Source organism: Nelusetta ayraudi, unplaced genomic scaffold (genome assembly GCF_046127955.1).
Source record: "Nelusetta ayraudi isolate G7.1 ecotype Tasmania unplaced genomic scaffold, CSIRO-AGI_Nayr_v1 ptg000060l, whole genome shotgun sequence".
NCBI classification, from domain to species: Eukaryota; Metazoa; Chordata; class Actinopteri; order Tetraodontiformes; family Monacanthidae; genus Nelusetta; species Nelusetta ayraudi.
This window is the reverse complement of record NW_027466110.1, coordinates 326,111-346,866: the sequence shown is the minus strand read 5'-3', so window position 1 is coordinate 346,866 and position 20,756 is coordinate 326,111. Positions and strand designations below refer to the sequence as shown.

The following is a 20,756-nucleotide window of genomic DNA, read 5'->3' as shown; positions in this document are numbered from 1 at the left end:
GGCTACATTTAAAACTTGCAGATTGGGCCTTTACGTTTGGACAAATCCATGCACTGACACATTAAGACTAATATAAACATGTTTGGTGGTTGTATGTGCAATATTAACATCAGAAGCCAGCTGACCCTTTGTTCAAATTATGGCAACTAAAGCAAAAAAAAAAAAAAGTCAAAACAAACAGCTGAATCATTTTAGAGATACCAACAGGGCGGCTCAAACAACGGGCCCCTTTCAAAATAAAACAAACCCGTATCTCCCTCTCCTGAGACTGCAGCAGGGGTCGTGCACAGGGAGCGCACCCCCTCCTCTGCCACCCCCACCTCCTCCGCACCCCACCCTCACCCCCAAGACCACCCCTACCCCCAACCCCGTCAGTTGTCTGGGTAACGCGTGTGTGCGCGTGTGTGCTGCAGATGAAAGCTGAAGAGGCTGCAGAAAGTTGGGAGTAAAAGTGTTGATCCCACACAGACACAGGGTGAGACTCAGGACGGATCTGGAATCAGAGGGTCTGAAGATGAGCACCATGAAGATGTCGCCGCTGCTTCTCCTCCTCGCTGTGGTGCTTTACTGTGAGTGGGTTCTTTTTTCTATAAGGTTTTTTTTTATTTTATTTTATTGTTAAAGTTAAGCGGTGACAAAATTAATGTAACTGCTGCGACATGGTTCCTCAGACGGTTAATGATGTTGGAAAAGATACTTAAAGTGATCAGTTTAGAATTTAAAAAGACGTTAAAAACTTCTGTGGTAAAATGATGAAAAATTGTGGTAAAAATCTTTATTAGGATAACTTTATTCGCTCATAACAAAAATGAAAATCAGTCCATGAACAAACAACTCAGGAGAAATTTCCCAATTGTTAGTGCCATTGTTGTCATCTCTACAACTGATATCTGGTTGAGACTTTCAATGAAAGTTGGTAACCTCAAAGTGTGTATGGAGCTTTCTGCAGTATGCAGTTCAATACTTGGTCGAAAATCATTTCATTTATTGAATGAGACATAGTTGTCAAGCAGGACTGGGGACTGGGCTGTACTATGTCACAGCTGCAGTCAGTGACGATGAAGAACACTCGTGAAACAGAATGATACAACCCATCTGTGGCGGAGCACTCCATCAGAGCTCGCACACGTCTTCTCATCCAGTCAAACTACTTGGTCAAAACCATTTGGGGTAATAGTAAGATTTTTTTTTTTTTCTCTCTTTACAACTGTTCGTTTATTCAGAAATTTAAAAAACAACAACAATTTTCAGCAACAATTCTTCCTGACAAGAGCAGAATGCAGGTTGGTTCAGTAGTTCTATTGATGCGATCAACTCCATGCCTGCCAAAAGGAGTAGTAGGAGATTTAGTAGCTTCCAGTTGTGAGAAATCACATTGCAATCACTATGAAGTCATCCTCTGTTTTCTCATGTCTCACATATTTCTAATGCCTGCTGTGATGTCAGATTAAAATCAGGGAACCCAGAGTTAACTAAACTAAGCTTAACTAAAAACATATCTATACATACATGTTTTAAATCTATCTTTATGCAGTTCTTTAGACTGTTACAGTCTGACTTTGACATGACTTGTGGGGAAATGTGACGATGTGTTCAAAAGTCAATCAGCTCCTGGCGCAGTGGGGGGTGGGTGGGTGGGTGGGGGGGGTCTGTGTTTACACGAAATTCTCCCCGATGCCGTTTGAACCGAAGATCTGCAGGCTGATGAGGCTCATCGCACGGGCCCCCACCAAAGACCCCGCCCCCTCAGCACAGCACAGACCCCCAGCTGACCTTCGTCTTAATTGGACTGAGATGAAAAAGAGTCCTCGCTATCTGGGAAATGCATTTGAACTGGCTGTGGGAGTTTTTCCTTCTTTTCTTGTTTTTTTCGGGCAAACAGGCTCTGTTGTACGTTGTAATTGCAGCTCAGCGTGTGTGTGTGTGTGTGTGTGCGCGCGTATGCGTTATCTGGAATGTTGAATTTACTCATGAGGACCGAGTGTCCTGACAGTGACGTGAGGAATGAAACTCCCATTCTCATCTGGGACAGGGCTGCAAGACTTTGATGTTTGTTTTTTTTTTCTTTTTTTTTTTAACCTTATTTTTGAACAAAAATGCAGATAAAGACTAGAAATTTTAGATTTTTATCAGTAATTTGTGGTGCAAACAGACAAGGCCTTCATGTGTGCAGGGCTTTCTTGGAATTGAGTCAAATGTTTATAATAATAACACAAACATAATTAATGACAACAATTGTAGCTATTAATTTAAATCCCTTTTTATCATTAAAATTACATTGATGATATTCAGCACAATATTACAATCAAGACATTGCAATTCAGAGCAAATGAATTGATTGTTTTGTTTTGAAGTATCAAAACTAGTTAGTTACGACTCGGTCAGGAGGTCACGGTGTGGAAAGTCAAATTTATGAGCTCAGTGTGTGATGATCCTCGCGAGTGTGTCGCGCAGACATCTGAGAGCCTGTGCCAGCTGAGGGGTGTAGTGTTACTCTCATGAGAAGCTGCTTTGTCTGCAGAGGAAAAGCAGACTGCTTTACACACACACACCCACACACACCCACACACACACCCATACACACACGCACACGCACACGCACACATATTCTGTTTTTATTTGCGCTGTTGTTAGAGAACACACGCTATGATTTCCGCATGTTTGTGTTCGCCTGGCCGGCCGGACGGACACAACCCCGGCAGAGGTTATCAGGTTGGGATTAAGCAGCTTGGCCAGAACCTCATCCATCACCTGCATTCCTGCAAGACACTGCTCCTGGTACCACCAGGACGGAGCTCAGCGCTCTTTGTGCCTATGTGCCTCTGTGTGTGTGTGTGTGTGTGTGTGTGTGTGTGTGTGTGTGTGTGAAGTCACACAAACTAAACCAGATATGCAGGTTTTGGGGAAAATCAGTTCATGTTGTGCGCCCTGTGCATCCAATACACACATGCTCCACGTCTACACAACTATTGCTGAATCCGGGAGTGAGCAGAAAACAGTTATTTGTCGCCTGACTGCAAGAGCCGTTTGATTCATGTGTGATTTTCTCTCCCTTGCAGGTCCAGTGTGCCGCTCGGTGATAGTCACCAGCAATAAGCCCAAAGTGGAGGTCCACGAGCACACAGGTGGGACCTCACAACATAAAGTGGCGCAATAACACAACGTGGCACAAAGTGAGAACGTGGCGTACGCAGCACAGGGGAGGAGACACCGTGTCTTATTCTAAATTAAGCCGTTAAATCAACAAAGTAATGCCGAACCAAAGCTTGCAGCTTGTGAACAGTCTCGAGGCGCCGCGTCTTGCATGAACCCAGTGTTCTTCACAATGGCAATGACAATGGAGTTTCTAGCATGTTTAGAAATGCAGCCTGAAAAAACAGGCAGATTGGAAAACCCTGTTGTGGCCCTTCAGTTCTCCTCCATCTCCTGTTACTGTAGACGCTGTGCTAACCTGCGAGTTCAGGACCGAAAAGGATCAAAACCCGCGAATCGAGTGGAAGAAGAAAGGAAAAGGGGTGGCGTTCGTCTACTTCAATGGGACGTTCACCAGTAAGTGAGGACTAAAGAGCCTCGGGAGGGTTTTTTCTTCTTCCTCTAAATTTTTAAAATCTTTTTCTCTTACAATTCACTGTTGTCTTGCCAGAGACTTATGCAAAACGAGCCAAGATGGAAGGGGCCACGCTGACCATACACTCCGTCACCCAGAAGGACTCTGGGGAGTATCGCTGCGAGGTGACGGCCAGCCAGGACCACGTCAGCCTCGCTGAGGCCTCCATCACCCTCAACGTGCTCGGTAAGACGAGAAACCTTTCGTTTTTTTGCTCCAGCTTCTCGCACCGTTGGCCTCATCTCAACCTCTACCTCCTCTCCACCGCCTCAGTGCCTCCTCATGTCCCCTCCTGCGACGTGCCCAACTCGGTGTTTGTGGGCTCGGGCCTGGAACTCCTCTGCAAGGACAAGCTCAGCATCCCTCCCGCCACCTACCGCTGGTACAAAGACAACAGGGCCCTGGTGGCCACGGCCGACACGGCGTACAGCATCGACCCCAACAAGGGAACGCTGGTGAGTGAGCACGTGTGTATGTGTGTGTGTGTTGGTGTGTGTGGAGGTGGGTGGGTGACAAATGCAGCAACAGCCGCCTGCCAGTTGACCTCCTAACCTCTTTTTTTTTTTTATGTTGAGCAGAAGTTAAAGAGCGTGTCCAAGATGGACGGTGGGATGTATCGCTGCGAGTCGTCCAACAGCGTGGGGGCGCCCAAGAGCTGTGTGGCTCAACAGCTGAAAGTATTGGACTGTAGGTACACTCGAGTGCAAGAGAGAGGTTTCACGTTGGAATTTACCATTATATAGTGCTGCAATTAAGTCTGTTCTGAGATTAAAGTGCGAGTGAACCGTCCCTTTGCCTCTCCTCCTCCTCCTGCTCCTCTTTCTCCTTCTCCCCTTCCTGCTCTTCTTCTTCTTCTTCTTCTTCTTCTTCTTCTTCTTCTTCTTCTAGATCCTTTAAATATGACAATTTTGATTGCGGGAGCTGCAGGCGTCGCGGCCCTCCTCCTCTTCTGCTGCATCTGCGTGTGTATCTGCAGACGACGAGGATGCTGCAAGAGTGAGTAGTGTGTGTGAAGGGAGAATTTGCTCTTCATGTAAAAACAGCTATTACATGATAGGCATTCAGTTATGATAATAATAATAATACTAACAATAATGTTTTTATTATTATTAATAATACTACTACTACTACTAATAATAATAATAATAATGATTGAAATGTTGACCTTTCTGCTGAGTGTATAAAAGTAAAAGCCTGACAGTTTTCTCCTGTTGGTATTTACTGTCTCATCTCATAATCAATGGACTGAAAATGTATTTCTTCACGGCAAAGTGTATCTTTATCCAAGATTTCCAGTAAAATATGGTGATATCATTTTGAGAGTTTTGAATGTTGCTCCACCACTGCTGTGCATCCCTTTTATCCATTCTGAGAAAAATCTCCTGAATTTGACCCTTTCCTCTCTTGTTGTCTTTAAACAGAGAGCAAGAAAACGAAAAGGTGAGCTCGCCGCTTCTCCTCTCAGCTCTTGTTGCGTCGTGTTTCCCCCCCCATCTCACTGGCCGAAGCCGGACTTACACTCCCTCTTGTCTCTCAGCAGCAAGGCCTACAACCCCCCGCCCCCGCCGCCTCCCCCCGTCCGCAACGTGAGTGATCGGAGGCTCGGCAGTGGCGCCCGCTGCCCGTGTTTACAGTGTTGCCATTAGATTCTGTCGACAGGTCGCTGATAACCGGCTGCCTAATTGTGGGAAGCTGTTCACCGTCCGTCTCTCTGCTCCCCGCAGTTCAGGCACTACAAGCAGACTCACTCGTTCGTCATCTGAGGAGGAAACACTTTGGCTTCCCAGCAAATCAAAAGAGTGGTTTCAGCGCTGTCAACACTGGGAGGTCACTGGACTTCCGCCCCGCTGCTGGATGACTGATATCTCCTTCCTGGGACGGACCGGTCTCCACGTATCAGAACCATCCGACTGCACTTCAGGATTTGATTTTATGTATATAGATATATATATAAACACTGGTTTATATTCACTTGGAATACTGCCTGTATATCTGTCTCATCTTGCTGTTCCATAGTTTGATGTGATGTCATGTGATGATTGGCTTCAGGTTGGATGATTTTGTTGTTGTTGTTGTTGTTGCTCAAAACGTGTTTAAAATTGCAGAAAGAGATTATATTTTGCTCCTCCGCTATTATCATGTCTATACTTCACGTTAGGGTTTTGCTCTCTGCTGTCCTCTGCTGGTCAAGAAGTGTAGTGCACTTCCACTGTATAGTTTGTATCCTTTGTTTCGTCAATGTTTTTTTATTTTTATTTTTTAAATTTAAATTTAGATGTGCCTCTGCCAATGTATTCAGTATGTTTATATTTTTCTATGACGATTTTGTGCTCTGCTCTTCAGCATCAAATGAACAGGTGTCTGCACACACTGAAAGTGGTCTGTAATCTTTTTGGATATGTCGTTTGAATAAGTTTTTTTTGTTTTTAAATATATCTTGTTTTTTTTTGTTGTTTTTTTTAATAAATGTAACATTTAAAATATAACACTGTAAAAATAAGCAAAGAGCACATTAAACCTAAATTGCGCAGTTCACTACTGGAATATTGTTTCACATGTTAAAATGAGTTAGTGAGAATGTCAATAAAACAAGAAATGAAAACGACTCATCTTTTTATTTTGAAAAGATTGTCAGCTTCTTTTTTGCCTTTCTAAAGTACTGCAGATGATGTCGCTAATTGCATTGAATCATGGAATTCATCAGCTGGTCTCTCAACGCAATTGAAAGACGGAACATTGGCTGCGGCCTATGTGATGGACGGCTGGGAGAGGTGGCAGGTCAGCTGCTGATTGGATTTTACTTTGCCCTGGTTTATGGACAAATTCGGAAAGACGATTGCAGCGGTCCAAGGTCCCCAAAGGTTGACCGTCGTGATTTTTGAGGTGGGCAAAGCTGTTGGCAATCAGACTGTGGTGATTTCTGAACTGAAACGCGACGTGGGTGTCATCTTGGAGAAGTGTTCGGCTCTGCAAAGGAATATGGATATCTTTGGAGACCAGTCAGGGTAAATCGTGTTGTTTATGTGCTTATTTTTATTTATTTGAGTTTTTTTTGTTTTTTTCCCCAGTCCCACACTGTATTCCCTCTCAGGAGCATAGTTGAGAGTTTTGTTTCCCTCTCCTGTCCTCCCCTTTCTGCCCCCACACTATAAATGCCCAATTCTGCAGTTGTATTTGTGTTGTATATGTTTGGACGGGGATTGTAGCAGTTTGTATGTATTTCGGTACCTGTAATGAATAAAAGGCTCACTCACTCATAATTGGCAAAAGTATTTATTTTGTTCTGGAATGTCTCCTTTTTTTCTCTTGCTAGTAAAAACTCACCTGCTGTTGGAATCTAAAACAAGCAAACACGCAAACAAGTAAACATATCTAACAAACAAACAAACAAATAAATGCAAGGTCGTTTATTTCCAGTTGCTTTCCGTCTCACACCTGTTGCGTTGTGTCACATGGTCTAATCGAATGAACGTGTGACCTTTGATCGCGTTGATATCAATGCATTTTTATGTGACCACTAGATGGCGATACAACATTAAACGTATCGCCCCTGAAAGTGGTCAACCTTGTGGTTTATACCCAGTTCGAGTCAATCAAGAGCAGCTGCGGTGCAGCTGTTCACTGCTGTCTCGTCTGTGTGTGTGTGTGTGTGTGTGTGTGTGTGTGTGTGTGTGTGTGTGTGTGTGTGTGTGTGTGTGTGTGTGTGTGTGTGTGTGTGTTTTAACGAGCGCTGCTTCATTCTCTCACTCTACGACACTCATTCCGCACTCCGATCTCTACGCGGTGTTTAAAAAAAAAAAAAAAAAGTTACGTGCAGCTCTTCGTTTCGCAGCCAACGCTAACAACAACGCGCGCAGCGGACAACCGGTAAAAGAGCAAAGCTGTGGAGCAATAATTGGGTGATTTATTTCCTTTGGCCTTCACCGAGACAGACTATTTCTTTTCCTTCCTGTGCAATAAATGCTAGCCAACTCTTAATGATCAACTCCCAGCCCCGCAGCAGGGTTGTTGTGGTCTGTTAGTTCACCATGTAACCATTTGTATTCGACTATTGATGAGACGGTGTCACAGATTGCAGTTCAATTTTTCTATTAATTCAATTGCCTCTCGCTAAAGGTCTGTATGACCTTGAATGCTGCTGTTTTTCTAAATTTTTCTCTTCTTTTTTTTTGGCTTTTCGCTCAGGCTGTCCTTGTTTAGTAGCGTCTGTCGCTGTGTTTGTTTTTCAGGAACAGATAAAACAAGAAATACTGACATTGCATCAGTGAAAACTGCAGACTGGTGCAGCAGGTTGATGTGGAGCACAGAACTTTTTTCTTCTTTAAAATGATAGGATCTTTTCTTTGGAATAAGTGGAATGTCCTGTTGCTTCTGTAATAACAGAAAGCAGACCACATGGACCAATCTTCTGGGTCTGTAATCTTAATTCAAGGCTAGACTGACTTGACTTGACTTGACTTGACTTATATTGAATTGAATTGAAGAGCGGGTACAGCATTTAGGGCAGTCACTTCACAGCAAGATGGTTGTGGGTTCGATTCCCACTTTTTTTTTCCATACGTGTGGGCGGTTGCTTGTCTCTCCATTGGCTCTGTGATGAACTGGAGACGTTCTCATGGCAGCCCAAGACCCTGACTGCAAAATTGGCCGATGGTTTATTCCCAAATGAACGGATTGATGTCTGTTTGAAGTCACTTAATGGACTTAACGAAACACATCCAGCGCCGTTCATTTCATGTTTGAGTTGAGTTCTGTTTCGTGATGTCAACAAATTATTATGAACTGACTGGACATGTACTGAGTGAATTCTGTCATAGATTTGCCATCCATCCAGCCATCCATCCATCCATCCATCCATAATGCTGACAGCTCCAGCTCTCCGCCCCCCCTGCACATCCTCGCCAGCCACCTTCATGGAGGCTCCTTCTGGCTGGCGGCTCAGGGGAAACGTTACATCACATTTTGTAAATGCGAGTGTACATGTCGGATGGCGGCGAAGGGGAGGCCGCGCACGCGCGCGTGTGTACGCGCGGCTGTGATTGTGTGTACGTGCGTGTGAAAATAAGTGAGAGAGGGAGCCGAGTGCGAGTGGGCGGCGGCTGTCAGATGAAATCTGTGTCACGGCTGCTGTTTTCTTAGATGTTAAATTAAGCCTCAAACCTGTTTTTCCTCCAAACAGCTTCCTCCTCCTCTTCCTCTTCTTCTTCTTCTGCAGCACCCTGCTCGCAGCACATCAGCCACCGTTCCACAGCCATTCATCTCCTCACGAGCCAAACAATCTGGGTTTTGTTTTTTGTTTTTTGTGCGTGCGTGTGTGTGTGTGTGTCTGTGTGAGTTTTGTTGAAAACCGAGAGTCTTTGTGACTCAGCCCATTTCGGTTTTATGCAAAGCCTGCATCGTGCAGACGCCGATGTTTCCTCTGCCCGTGGGGGGAAGTGTTGTGGCGGTGGGAGCAGGAGGAAGACCCCTGACAGAAGGATTACCCCAGGAAACGTTCTTTTCCTGCTGGGCCAGCAAGAAATGGCAGCATTTAAACATTTAAACCCCCATCAGACAACAACCCCCACTGTTTCATTAAATCTTAAAGCCGTGGGGCTCTTACAGTGCGTGCGCTGGGGATCTATGCACTCACTGGTGGGCGCGCGTGTGTGCGTGCGTGCGTGCGTGAGTGAGCGTGCGTGCGTGCGTGAGCTGCAGCAGATGTAAGAGTCACTATCTGCACTCTGTGTGTCATCCGTTCTGTCTGAATTGTACTGTTATTCAGCAAGTGAAGCTAAAATACAGTGTAAAGACCCCCTGAGAGAGTCAGAGAGCATGCAGAAAGCATTCACACACACACACACACACACACACACACACACACACACACACACACACGCACACAGAGTGTGCTCCCAATATCCCAAATAGTAACAGTGTAGGTGTTTTTGTGAGTATGATGGAACATGTTCAGAAACACAATATCTTCGGGGAGAAAACAAAAAATTTAAAAACCCACTTGGTATTACTCCTACTTCTGGGTTCAATTCTCATCAGTTGGCCTAGATAGATGTCTGAGTCTGTCATCAGCAAAGATAACATGGGATTAAAATGTGACAAGTGACAATAAGAAAATTTCTGGTAATCTCTGGAAATCAGGACGCAGGATCTTTGGCTCCTGAGAAATAATCTCTGTGGTGCTGCTAATACGTGAAGCGTTTCCTATTTTTGCTTGTTTATTTATTTATTTATTATGATTATTATTATTATTCGGGATGTTATTATTATTATTATTATTATTATTGGTTTATATTCTTCTTCCCTGCTGCCCTTATGCACGTTGTAGAGCCATCTAGTGGTTAACCATGGCACTCATCACCCTGCGTGTCATCTGCTTTCTCCTCAGGTGTTTGCGATTATCTTGCGGCTCCTGAGGACAAACTGTGCTGGGAGACCTCGCTGCACTGCTAAGTGTAAGTTGCCTTGCTCCTCTTATGCATGTTGATTTTTTTTGATTGGATGAAGGTATTTAACAAATGACGTAGTGCCGGTGATGCTTGCAGAATTGCAAATTCATTCACTTATGTGCGCCAATAGATTCAAGCCTTTCCATGCCTTTTAAATAAGGCTGTGTACCTGCTAACTACCCCCCCCACCTCATTTCTGTTGCATGATGCGTCCTCTTCCTCCACTCATCCTTTCCGATGCACGAATAATGGCCGCGATCGTAAATTCCAAGGTTTACATTTGCGTAATTACAAGCCCTCGTTAAAGTTTAAGTGCGCAGACTCGTCAGCCCTCGTCACCCCCCCCCCCCCGTCCATCAGCGTACCTGTGAGTCGCCGTGCTGCAGTGTGCCACTTGATAAGGCTGTTTAGCATTCAAGAGGAATCCTCTGCACTCAAGTGCTCTCAGTATTATGCTTTTAACTCATTCCCCCCAGGACCGGTGGGAGTGAGAGAGGAGGCAGCGGAGGAGAGGGCCAGGCAGAAGACAGAAGGATCCTTATGGAGTGGGGGGAGAGAGAGAGAGAGAGAGAGAGAGAGAGAGTGAAGTTTCACAGGACAAAAGCCCGTTATTGAATTCCTGTCATGATTCTTTGGATAATTACCTCCGCTATCCCACCCCTCCCCTCCCCCTCTCCTCCCACCCTCGGACACATTTAGAAGGGCCTTCATCATCCAGCTTTCATCCGATTTCACCGGCTGTGAGTGTGTTGCCGCCCCGACACTCTGGATGCTAAATGACGCCCCGGTGTCGGATTAGACCGGCCGCCCCTCGAGCGGGGAGCAGGACTCGGAGAACACAGCCACAGGGCCCCCCCCACCACTATCTGAAATGTCAGACAATAATGTTTTAAAGAGCGCGGTGCAGGGTGATTTTTTTTCCTTTGCAGGGAGGGAGATTTACGCTTTACCTCCACCGTCTGACCGTTTGAAAGGTTAATGCAGGATGTGTTCAGAGACACTTGAAAAACCCCGCTTGGGGTGCCGAACTGTGAAGCATTTCCTTTTTTATTGGTTAAGAAACCCAAAGCAAGTTGAACGTGTTGCCAGTTCCCTCTGCAACACGCTGCACATGGCAGCATGCAAGTCCATCAGTACAGTTTAACCAGGCTGATCATCATGTATTCCCAAGGTCCCCGAAAGCGAACTCCGCTAGGAGCCATTCGCTGACATTAGGTACATTTTGCTATCTTACCTCATTGCTGTTGTTGATCATTCGGCACTGCTGCGTCTGCATTATAATGTTGTGTTTGTCCCGACTATAGAAAAGGACAAGACTGTGGTAAAAATGTCTTTGTTTGTACGTGGGTGCAGCTTGTGCAGATAAAAAGCAGAACTTACAACAGCAACAAATCGAAGTGCAGCCAGGCGTGATGCCTATTTTCCAAAGAGGGGGATTATCTTCCCCCTGTATGGTTATGCACGATGCACTGCGCAGTCAAAACTAGCGTTGGCGTCCTCACTACAAAGCCACACAGAGGTCCCTCGGTCGACAGCCACTTCAGACGAGTTAGCCGCCGTTGGCTGCCAGAAGATCCTGGACGCTACCTTGCTTCTGTGGGTACAGTCCACACTCCTGTTCGATGTCTGTCTCCATAGCGACTCCAGCCATCTGTGTCACAGTTTTGGCTCCAAGATTTCGAAAACAAATAGACTAAAATTAGACTGGAATCGGGGGGGATTGGGGAATGTAGCTGGCGCTGTGCCTTTAAAAAAGTGCAACTTTACCAAACAGGACCAGGCGCGGCTGAGCTGATGATGAGGCCTGATTGCTGCGCGACTCCAGTGTCCTCAGACTCGCCACTGCACTGCAGCAGGCATCCCAGGCATGAATATGTATCAAAGGCGCAGGGAACAATGCATTCGTCACAGAAGCCAAGCGCAGCCCCCCCTCTCTCTCTCTCTCCCCCACCTACCCCCCCCCACCATCACAACCTCCCTTGATTGCTTTTTCAAAAAACAAAAAAACAAAACAATGGCATGATGCAAGCTCCCTCTCTGCCAGGGAAATTCAAATTCCATCCTTTTGTTTTGTGCGATTCCCCCGGATGAACACCAGGGTTTTTTTGTTTGTTTGTTTGTTTTTACCATACCGTTCGGCTGATGGGTGAATAATAAAAGAAAAGGGAAAAAGCCAAAAACAACCCAAAAAAACCACCAGGTTCAGTCAAGTGTCCCCCGGATTTGGAGAAGCGGCTCCCTTTTAATCTGCCGGGATTCATGAGTCACATAAGCGCAGTCTTAGCAACGGGTTGCAACACCGGGATGAAAAGAGCCGGTGCCCAGCTGAACGCCCACCCCACCACCCCTCCATCCCTCCCTGCCACTCATCCCTGATCTTATCCTCCCTCACCCTGGCCACCCTCCCTCCTCCTCAGAGGGGATGGAAGCATGCGGGCGCTCCTCCGCTTATTAAATCCTCTGCCTCTCTCATGCGGAAAAAGATTTGCGTGAGGAGCAGAACTGACCATTCCGTCCCCATTCGGACGCCAAAATCCCCCTTTCCCTCGTATCGTTCCCGTCCGGCTTTCCTGCGGCGTAAGTCGGGTGTCTGCCGCCTCCCGCCTGCGTGTCTTTGCTCTGATTAACTGCGAGGGCGGCCTCGTCAAAACAAAGACAACAAGCCGGTGTTTGAAGCGCTGGCCCCCGACGAGAACATGATAAAAATACACCAGCGTCCCCGCACCGTCCTACCACTGGCTCAATCCTGCCTTCTGTCCACCTCTCCCACTCTGTTTGCGCTCCCCTATATTTCTCTCCCCCGCAGCTTCCCTTTGTCCCTGCGCAGATGATGAAAGGTTTTGCTTTGCTTTGCTCGCGCGCGCGCGCGTGCGTGCGTCCATCCCCATCGAACGTCTTCACCTCCCCCTTTATTTTCTTCCTGTCCTTTTTCCCTTTCTTTCGTTCCGCCCGCTCTTTGTGCCGGAGCCGCCGCGGTCTGATTGCAGCTCTTTGCGCCCCGCCGATCGCGGCCTCTCGTCTTGGCGAGAGGCGTCGTCTTCCCGCTGCTGCTCGTCAGATGTTGCTGACCTTGGCGTCGCCGAGCACAGTCGTAGGAAGTGACATTGAGCGAAGTGTTGTGTACTTTACGGCCGAGCGAGGGGAAGCGTTGGAATCATACAGGAAGGCGCTGTTTTGCTTACGCTTCCGAATAACTGAGCGCGGGGTGAATGCGGCGGTGATTTATTGCACGACTTCGCCTTTATCGCCAGCTCCCGCTCTCAGAGACTTTATGTGACGGTTGTTGAAGGCAACATATTATATAACACCCTCATCATTGTCTTACATAAATTGTCGCGCGCCTGCCAGCGCCCGTCGTTGGCCTCCTTCCTCTCTGTTCAGAAATCGTGCTCTCAAGCATTTGGCTCTGGAAAACAGCCCTTTATGATCTCACCGAGGGCTTCATCCAGCAGTAATGACACCCCAGACGGACAACTCATTCCATCTCCTTGACCACTTTGCCGCTGAACGCCTTCCAAACGGAAGATGAAAAACGCAACAAAGCCATTTGTTGTTCTCTCAGGCGGGAGAGGAAGCGAAGACAAAGCGTGCGGGAGACCGACTAGACGTAGGTGGGCTCATCCTGATGCATTGCCCCGGCTCTGGAGCCGGTCTGATAGAGAGGCGCCACAGGGACTGTGGAGATTTCTCACAGTCCCACTGGTGAATGAGCGCCGGCGTGATGCAGACCTCTGCAATTTTCCAGCTGGGAGGAAAGTCTCTTCCGTATAGACGTCGAGCACAAGCACTAAAGTGCAGCGCGGATCAAGCCGCTCTCCTGGAGTCTCTGGGACGAGTGCCACCTGGAGATTTCACTCGGACATTTCTAGGACACAGAGAGGCGTGAAGAGGGCTCTAATTGGGAAGAATGGCCTGCCTGGGTTGGATCGGGTGGAAGTGAGATGCTGAAAAGGGCGGCACAACAGCTGGAATCCTAAGTCGCGGCGCTAACAGCAACCCGGCAGTTGTACTCCTTTGCCCGTCTTTAGGATTTGATCTCTTGATATCTGCATCGACACTCTGGGAGGAGTGAGAGTGAGCCAAGGAAAAAGTTCACTTGAAGACTGAGCCATTGACTCGGAGGGGTATCAGCCCTCTTGCCAAAGGAAGCCATAACTCCATTCAGCAGCCTTTCATTTCATTTTCGCTGTGTTCTTCCCGGGGCGCCAACTGCCTTTCATTTATTTCTCGCCCAGTTATTCATAGACCTTAAGCCCCCCCGTCTCCCCCCCCCCCCCCCGCTTCATCATACACCGGCATATGGGCAGAGAATAGCGAGGCCAGACCCCAAGCGGAGCGTTTGGCGTCGTCCTCGCTAAGATTAGGTGCTCCGCCGACTCGCCTGCCTCTCAGTCACGTTGTACTTATGATTCCTCTGCAGCTCGCCCATCCATCAGGCCCAGTATCACAGTACCACGGCTGTAAACGTCCTCGGAGTGAGAGAAGTAAGGCTTTTTCCCCGCAGAGAAATGACATCCTTCCTGTTTTCGCTGCAACTGCAAATCATTCTGAGAATTAAAAAAAAAAAAAAAAAAAAATCTGCCAGACCAGCGCGTTTGATCTGTTGAGCTGCGCGCTGCGCTATCTTGCAGGTGGATGACGCACAGAGAGCAACAGTACGTGATTGTTCTTCCTCTGAAAATGTTTTTTTTTACAAAACCCACAACCTGATTCTACGCATGACGAGTGTTGAAGAGATGCTGGAACAGGATTTGGGAGTGACAGTGTTGTGTATCCTGGTTACAATGCCTCTATTGTGTGTCGGTTTGCAGGTGCACAACCAAGGTCGGGGCGAAGCAGGTTGAAAAGGATGAAAGCGAAACGCTAACCCCGACCCCGCTGCATATGCCATGAATGGAGTCTTTCCTTTATTTTCATTTGCGCAACAATGCCGCTCTTTGTGGACGCAGATGTTGTTGGTGTTGGATTGGTGTTGGTTCTTTCAGGCTTCGAATCGAGAACTTTTAGAAGAAAGTCATGCGAGGCAATGCTGCACTGTCGCCTTTGTCAATCTACGAGTAAGAGTAAGAAATGCTTGCAAGGCCGACGCCATCATGGTGCCCGAATATACCGAGGACGGAGGGAAAAAAAATCTTATTTAAATTTCAAAAACCACCATTTACTTGCTGTTGCATCACATGAAACAGAAGGTCACAAAATAGTATTAATAATAATATAAAACCCTTCAAAGCTTTCACCATCGGACACGCAGGGAAGTGCCCGAGGAGTGTGTCTCCCCGCCGGTCTGTGTCTATATTTCTTCTTCCTCCGCAGAAGCAGCGGCGTGTTCAAAGACACTGCGGGAGGAATGAGAGAAGGACGGAGGGGGACGGTCGCAGAGCCGGAGGGAGTGTGCGGGGGGTAGGGAGGAAGAGGGAGGAAGTCCTCCGCCTTCTCTAAATGGAAGCTATGTTTCATCCTTTCATTTTTGCGGCTGGATGTAAGTCATCAAAGCCTCTCCTCCTCTGCCTCCTCCACCTCACATCTGTCACCCCCGTCCCGCTGCATCCATCACCTGCCGAGGCCGCCGCCGAGTTGCTCCTCTGCCGCCTTTCACTCTCTCTTGACGGAATATTTAGGAGCGAATGTGTGTCTTCTCCCCCCCGTGCTTGGAATCCCTTGCAAGGCAGCCGTCTTCATTATTGATCAGTCGGTGCGGCGCGGTGCGTCTGGATAGCTCCATTAATCATGCATCAGTGGAGTGTCAGAAACAGGCGAGCGAGGCTGAGAGTTTACAGCGAGACCATCGCTGCTCCTCCGAGCCGTGGCTGCCAGTCAGAGTTCTTTCCTGCGTCCGTCTTTTTCAGGCCGGGTGATCGAGCGTCCGCCTTCAGACCGTTGACTTTGATCCAGAGCTTGGTCACAGAAAAACTAAACAAAATCAGCCTCACGGGGGCGCTCTTTGAAGGGCCCTCTGTGCTGGTGCATAAGCATGGTGTCAGGGAGGGCAGCTTTGCCAAGCTCGAGATGCCAGATCAGTTTACTGAAGGAAACGGTAGAAAAGATTTGCTTTTTTTTCCATTTTCCCATTCCTAGAATCAAGCTGTGATTGGTCAGTTCACTCCTCACCCTGAAACTAAAGGCACACAAAGCTTGGCCTCCTCCTGGATTCATGATGTCCAAACCAATGAATGACCTAGTTGACCGGGTCTTGACGGGTTTTCAGGACAGTGATGCTTTCATTATGGATGTGAACTTGACTGTAGGATCACGTGGATGAGAGAAAATGTATTACATTAAATGAAGTGAAATAAAATAATAATAATACTTGTGTTTTATTGAATACTCCTATGTTTTTGGTCTAGGCCTTCTCTGAAAGCCTAGAATTCCCTGAGGGTTTGCTGCTGCCATTTCCCATTTTGTGCTGAAACCATTGGAGGTAATAAGTAAGGTGGCTAAATGACTCATTTAGAGGGGGAAAAAAAGCTATTTATTGTGGCTATGTATCCGCCAGGTGATAAAAAGCCATGTAAACACCGAGTTAAGGCTCGAAGGACGTGTTTAATAGCTGCAGAGGTCTGCGCTGCCTTGACTTCAGGTCACCCCCCCTCACCCCCGCCCCCTTCAGGACACTCGCAGGGTGACGACTTCCATCTGATCTTTCACCCATGTTGTTTGTGTCAGCATGCAGGACCCTAAACCCCCCCCCCCCTTCCTGCGAGTCCTCGTAAAGAGTTTTTTCGCCCTGACCTCCGGCCTTTTCCCATTTTACGACCTCCCCCCCTCCACCCCCCCCGTCTCCCTCCCCCTTGCAGACCAAGTTCCCAGGTCAGGCGCGGAAGGAAGTCCCACAGGAAGTGCACTTATTTTAAACAGGAAACGGACAGAAGGATGGTGAATGTTTAGGATCGGGCAGAGATGCTCTGCAAAACGCTTCTACATGCTTTAAATGGGCCGTCGCGGAGCAGAACTGCTGCAGCAGCCACACATGAATAATTAAATACTTCACCTTTCCATTTTAAGGAGACAACTGGAGATTTTTTCATTTCTACATCGTAGTCTTTTCACAATATAACAAGCATTAAAGATTCATTCTTTGGAAAGAAAATAGCCCAGAATTGAAATTGCTGTGCTGTGAAAAGGAAGCTGTGGGCATCCAGTCAATCTATTTTTTCTTCTGGTTCTTCTTTCTTCTTTACTGGAAGAATGCAAATCTGTTTCTCTCACTCTCACTCGCGCACGCACACGCACTCACGCACAGGCACTTACAGCAGCAATTTTTCGTTGAGTTCTGCAAACTTTCTGCTGATGGGTTTCCTGCCTGAACAGGAAGCTTCGAATCTGCTCCTCCACGCAAAACGCGCGCCCGTCCTCAGATGAAGAAGCACGATACTGGTTGGAATTGTTGTGAGAGAGCGTTGGAGGAGGTGGATCATCTAGTAAATGAACTGTAGCGCGGCACATGATGTGCGCACATGCAAATGGGCGGTGAAAAAAAAAGGAAAAGGGAAAAGGAAACGCTTTGGGTGCTGATAGCGGCGGCGGTTCTGGTGGCCACCGACGCTGCAGATGAACCGGACCTGGAGGTCAAGAGGTTTTTTTTTTGTCACAGAACCTCAGTGCTTATTCAGCCTGGTCCCTGCGGTGTGTCTGTAGGAGTATCAGAAGCAGCGGCCGGGCCCTTGGGCGAATGGGGGCGGCGATGTTCATTACATCCAGCTGCTCTTTCATCCGACTGAACTGCTCTCCGCCGCTGCGGTCTCTCAATCCCTGGAGTTCTGCTCCTTCATGGAGGTTAAGGAACACAGACATTATAAAATAAATAAATAAATAAATAAATAAATGAAAAGCAACAACAGCGCTGACTGTCCAGGTCTTGAGTGTTTCAGTTGCATACATTGGCCCCGGGATACCCAGGGGAGCACTTAGGCAGTGCAAGCCATTAGATGATATCTGCTGCTGCTGCTGCCGTAAACCGGACAATTATCTGCAGTTTTCTGGTTGTTTGTTTGGTCTGCGGGGCCATGTTGACCTCACGTCTGAATGGGGTGGGGGTGCTGGATGGCTCTTTCTGGGAAATTAAATCCCGTCTTTACAATCTCAGTTCACGGCCGACAAAGCCTGAAAAGTGAAGCGAAAGTCTCCGAGCGAAAGCCATTATTTTGGTCTAATGACACCTCTTTCTTTCTCAGCTGGTACCCGAGCGTACCCTGAGCAGATGGTTCGACGCAATTTCTTTTCTTCCTGCGCGTGTGCGAGCGCCGCACGTCTTTTCCAAGATCCTGCTCGAGGACACGTCGGCGGAATTCTTGAGCGGGCCGCGTGTCGTGCAGGAGGAAGTACACACTTTCCCTTTTAGCGCCGGCGCCGTGGAACTGACGCACCTCGATACACCTCGTCGTCTCCCGCATATGACCCGCCGACACAATCAGGTTAAAAGGTCCTGTTCCTGAACGAGTAGCGGCAAGCAGGGAAACATCTGTCGTAATGGTGCGAGACGCCGAAGTGGATCTGCTCTTTTTTTTCCTGTAGAAACAACGGCAGTGGGATCATTTGCAAAACCAGTCTGACCCAACTTTGAATTATTAATAGACAATAGTTAATGGACAACTGAACCAGAGAGATCTGGTGCATAAAAAACATGTGTATCTGTGTGTGAATAGTTTTAGCTATTATCCAATAGGGAAATATGAGTGTAAATATTGTTAGTTATTGAACTATGTACAACGGCATTACGACAGTGATGAAAAAGAGACTGTGTGTATGTGTTCCATTTATTTATTTTCTTTGCAGTTTCTGATCTAAGATGCCACTTGAGGAAAGGGCCTCTCTCTTAGTTTATGGTCGTGCTAAGAGTGGAGCGGAGCCCCGAGCCAGAGGGCCAACCAGTGTTGGAGTGTTTGCTCGAGGTGACCAGTGTCCTCGGCCAAAAGCTGGAAGCTCTGCAGGCCGTCAGCTGTTGGCGATGAGTTCGACTCGGCCACCCTGTTGAAGGTCATGCGAGATGGTGAGTTTGAAATGACGTAAGCCTAGTGGACAACCTCAGCTGTAGTCCTGTCTGCCTCGCGGTGATCAATTCAATTGCGTTGCGTTTTACCAGATTGTACACCAACTTTGCCCAATTTAACTGCCGTTTCTACCTCATCCTCTGCTATTACGGTCGGCTTTCCAAAAACATGCTGCTGCAGCAAGGGGTGTAGCTAGCTAGCTTGTAATACATTGGCTAGTATCATCTGCAACCTCAGTAATATGCCACCTAAAATTGCACTGCTTTCATATACAGTTCTATTTTTAATGCATTTTTATTGCAACCCCTCTCGAACTGGGGCGCTGCTGGTTGTTGGGTCGTTGTTGTTTTTCCCTGCCACTATCTCAAAGACTAGACGATCCCTTTAGCACCTTAGAAAGTGAGATCCTGCAAGGTGGGATTGTGATAAGCGCATTAAATCGCTGCAAATGATGCAAAAATATCGAGGAGTCATTACTGCGGAGGAGCTTTTGTTGTTTACACGCTCACTTTCATCCACTGTCCCCTTTGTGCAGAACACTGGACTGCGGGCGCTCGTGTGCAATCCAATCTCGTGTTTGTATTCACGCTGGACCGATCCCAATTCAAGGTGTGAAAACAAATCTCTAATTAGAACAAATCTTAACCAAACAGCCCGTTTATCCGCTCAATAATCCCCCCCTAAACACCTCTTAAATTGACTCCACACAGTCAGGGGGAGCCGCTCAGCGGCGGAGTAAACAACACCCCACAGCGAAAGTGGCTCAACAGCTGATTTAAACAGTGTAACTCCAGAGACCCCCGAGACTCTGGCCGAGCCGCTCTGGCTTTGTTCCCCGCCTTATTCTCCCATCCAAAGTAAACCAGCCAGGCGTGAGATGGTTGTATAAATGTTATCTTGCGTACTGGTGACCTTGTTGGGGCACGGTGCCAGGCGGACGCTGTGGCTGAAAGCCCCGAACGGATCCATGATGACCCATGTGTCTAACCAGCCATCACACTTGGATGAATGCACAGAAAGACCTTCTCATTTCAGTCGGCTAATGGCCACCGCTGGGCAGCCCGAAGCAGGAGGGCACGGGGACTCTCGGGGAAGGGGGAAAAAAGAAATACTGGATGAAAGGCCAGCGATGGCGGCCGGCTGTGAATTTATTTTAGGCCGCCGCCGCCGCTTCTGTCACCGCGAAGGCTGGAATCAATCCAGAGTGAGAAAATAAGTGCGAAATAGCAACATGGTTTAAAAAGCTCCGTCACATTGAAGAGTTGCATGAAAATAATCCACCGTCGATTATCCCGCAACTCACCGTGCATTGCAATTGAATTTGCCTGAATTTCAACCCTGAAGCCTCGCTCATTCATCTTGCCAAACTCCAAAGAAATGGTGTTTTTGGTCGGCCTTCTAATTTCAGTAGATAACCAGTGAGCTTCCTCTGTGCAGACGATGCTGAATGTCTATTCAGAACCTCGAAGCCGTTATGTAAGAACTCCTGACGCTCCATCCACATTTAAACAGTGGGTGTGCTGAAGAGATTCATGCTTTATTTTTTTTTTATCAGGAATGGAATGGAATTTTCATTTCAAAATATCAAAAACAGAGGTAATAAAAAAAAAAATCCTTATTAGCCGTGTCAAAGTTTGTAACAACAGCATCTTGAAAAGGAAATTGTGAAATAGAATTTCTCTGTAGGAGGACCTTAAAAAAACAATCTTGATGGAG

General features: G+C 47.3%; 2 protein-coding genes across 4 annotated transcripts in view; both read left to right on the top strand.

Annotated features, from left to right (window-relative positions):
* The first annotated feature begins 370 nt into the window (after positions 1–370).
* On the top strand, positions 371–6,203 carry jam2b (junctional adhesion molecule 2b). Of its 2 annotated transcripts, none has more exons than XM_076040083.1 (10): positions 371–569; positions 3,060–3,125; positions 3,439–3,549; positions 3,644–3,793; positions 3,881–4,062; positions 4,186–4,294; positions 4,496–4,603; positions 5,029–5,047; positions 5,148–5,193; positions 5,332–6,203. In XM_076040083.1, exons 1-10 carry the CDS (start codon positions 515–517, stop codon positions 5,368–5,370), a joined length of 885 nt encoding a protein of 294 aa, XP_075896198.1. In that variant the 5' UTR covers positions 371–514; the 3' UTR covers positions 5,371–6,203. The 2 variants fall into 2 exon arrangements, with proteins under 2 accessions (XP_075896198.1, XP_075896197.1); XM_076040082.1 differs by having other exon boundaries at positions 5,145–5,193.
* A 12,010-nt stretch (positions 6,204–18,213) lies between these two features.
* The window catches only part of st6gal2a (ST6 beta-galactosamide alpha-2,6-sialyltranferase 2a), a 67,690-nt gene continuing 65,147 nt past the window's right edge, over positions 18,214–20,756 (top strand). The window contains exons 1-2 of one of the 2 annotated variants that reach the window (XM_076040377.1): positions 18,214–19,039; positions 19,576–19,649. The gene's annotated coding sequence lies outside the window, so the exon portion shown is untranslated. The remainder of the gene's footprint in view (positions 19,040–19,575; positions 19,650–20,756) is intronic. The other variant, XM_076040379.1, reaches the window with a different exon arrangement.

What these genes read in the sequence shown, in the direction of transcription:
- jam2b (XM_076040082.1), top strand. Translation starts at nt 515, where the DNA reads ATGAGCACCATGAAGATGTCGCCGCTGCTTCTCCTCCTCGCTGTGGTG. An exon ending in CCTCGCTGTGGTGCTTTACT is followed by an intron (nt 570 to 3,059) that starts GTGAGTGGGTTC and finishes TCTCCCTTGCAG; the next exon opens with GTCCAGTGTGCCGCTCGGTG. An exon ending in CGCCTCCCCCCGTCCGCAAC is followed by an intron (nt 5,194 to 5,331) that starts GTGAGTGATCGG and finishes TGCTCCCCGCAG; the next exon opens with TTCAGGCACTACAAGCAGAC.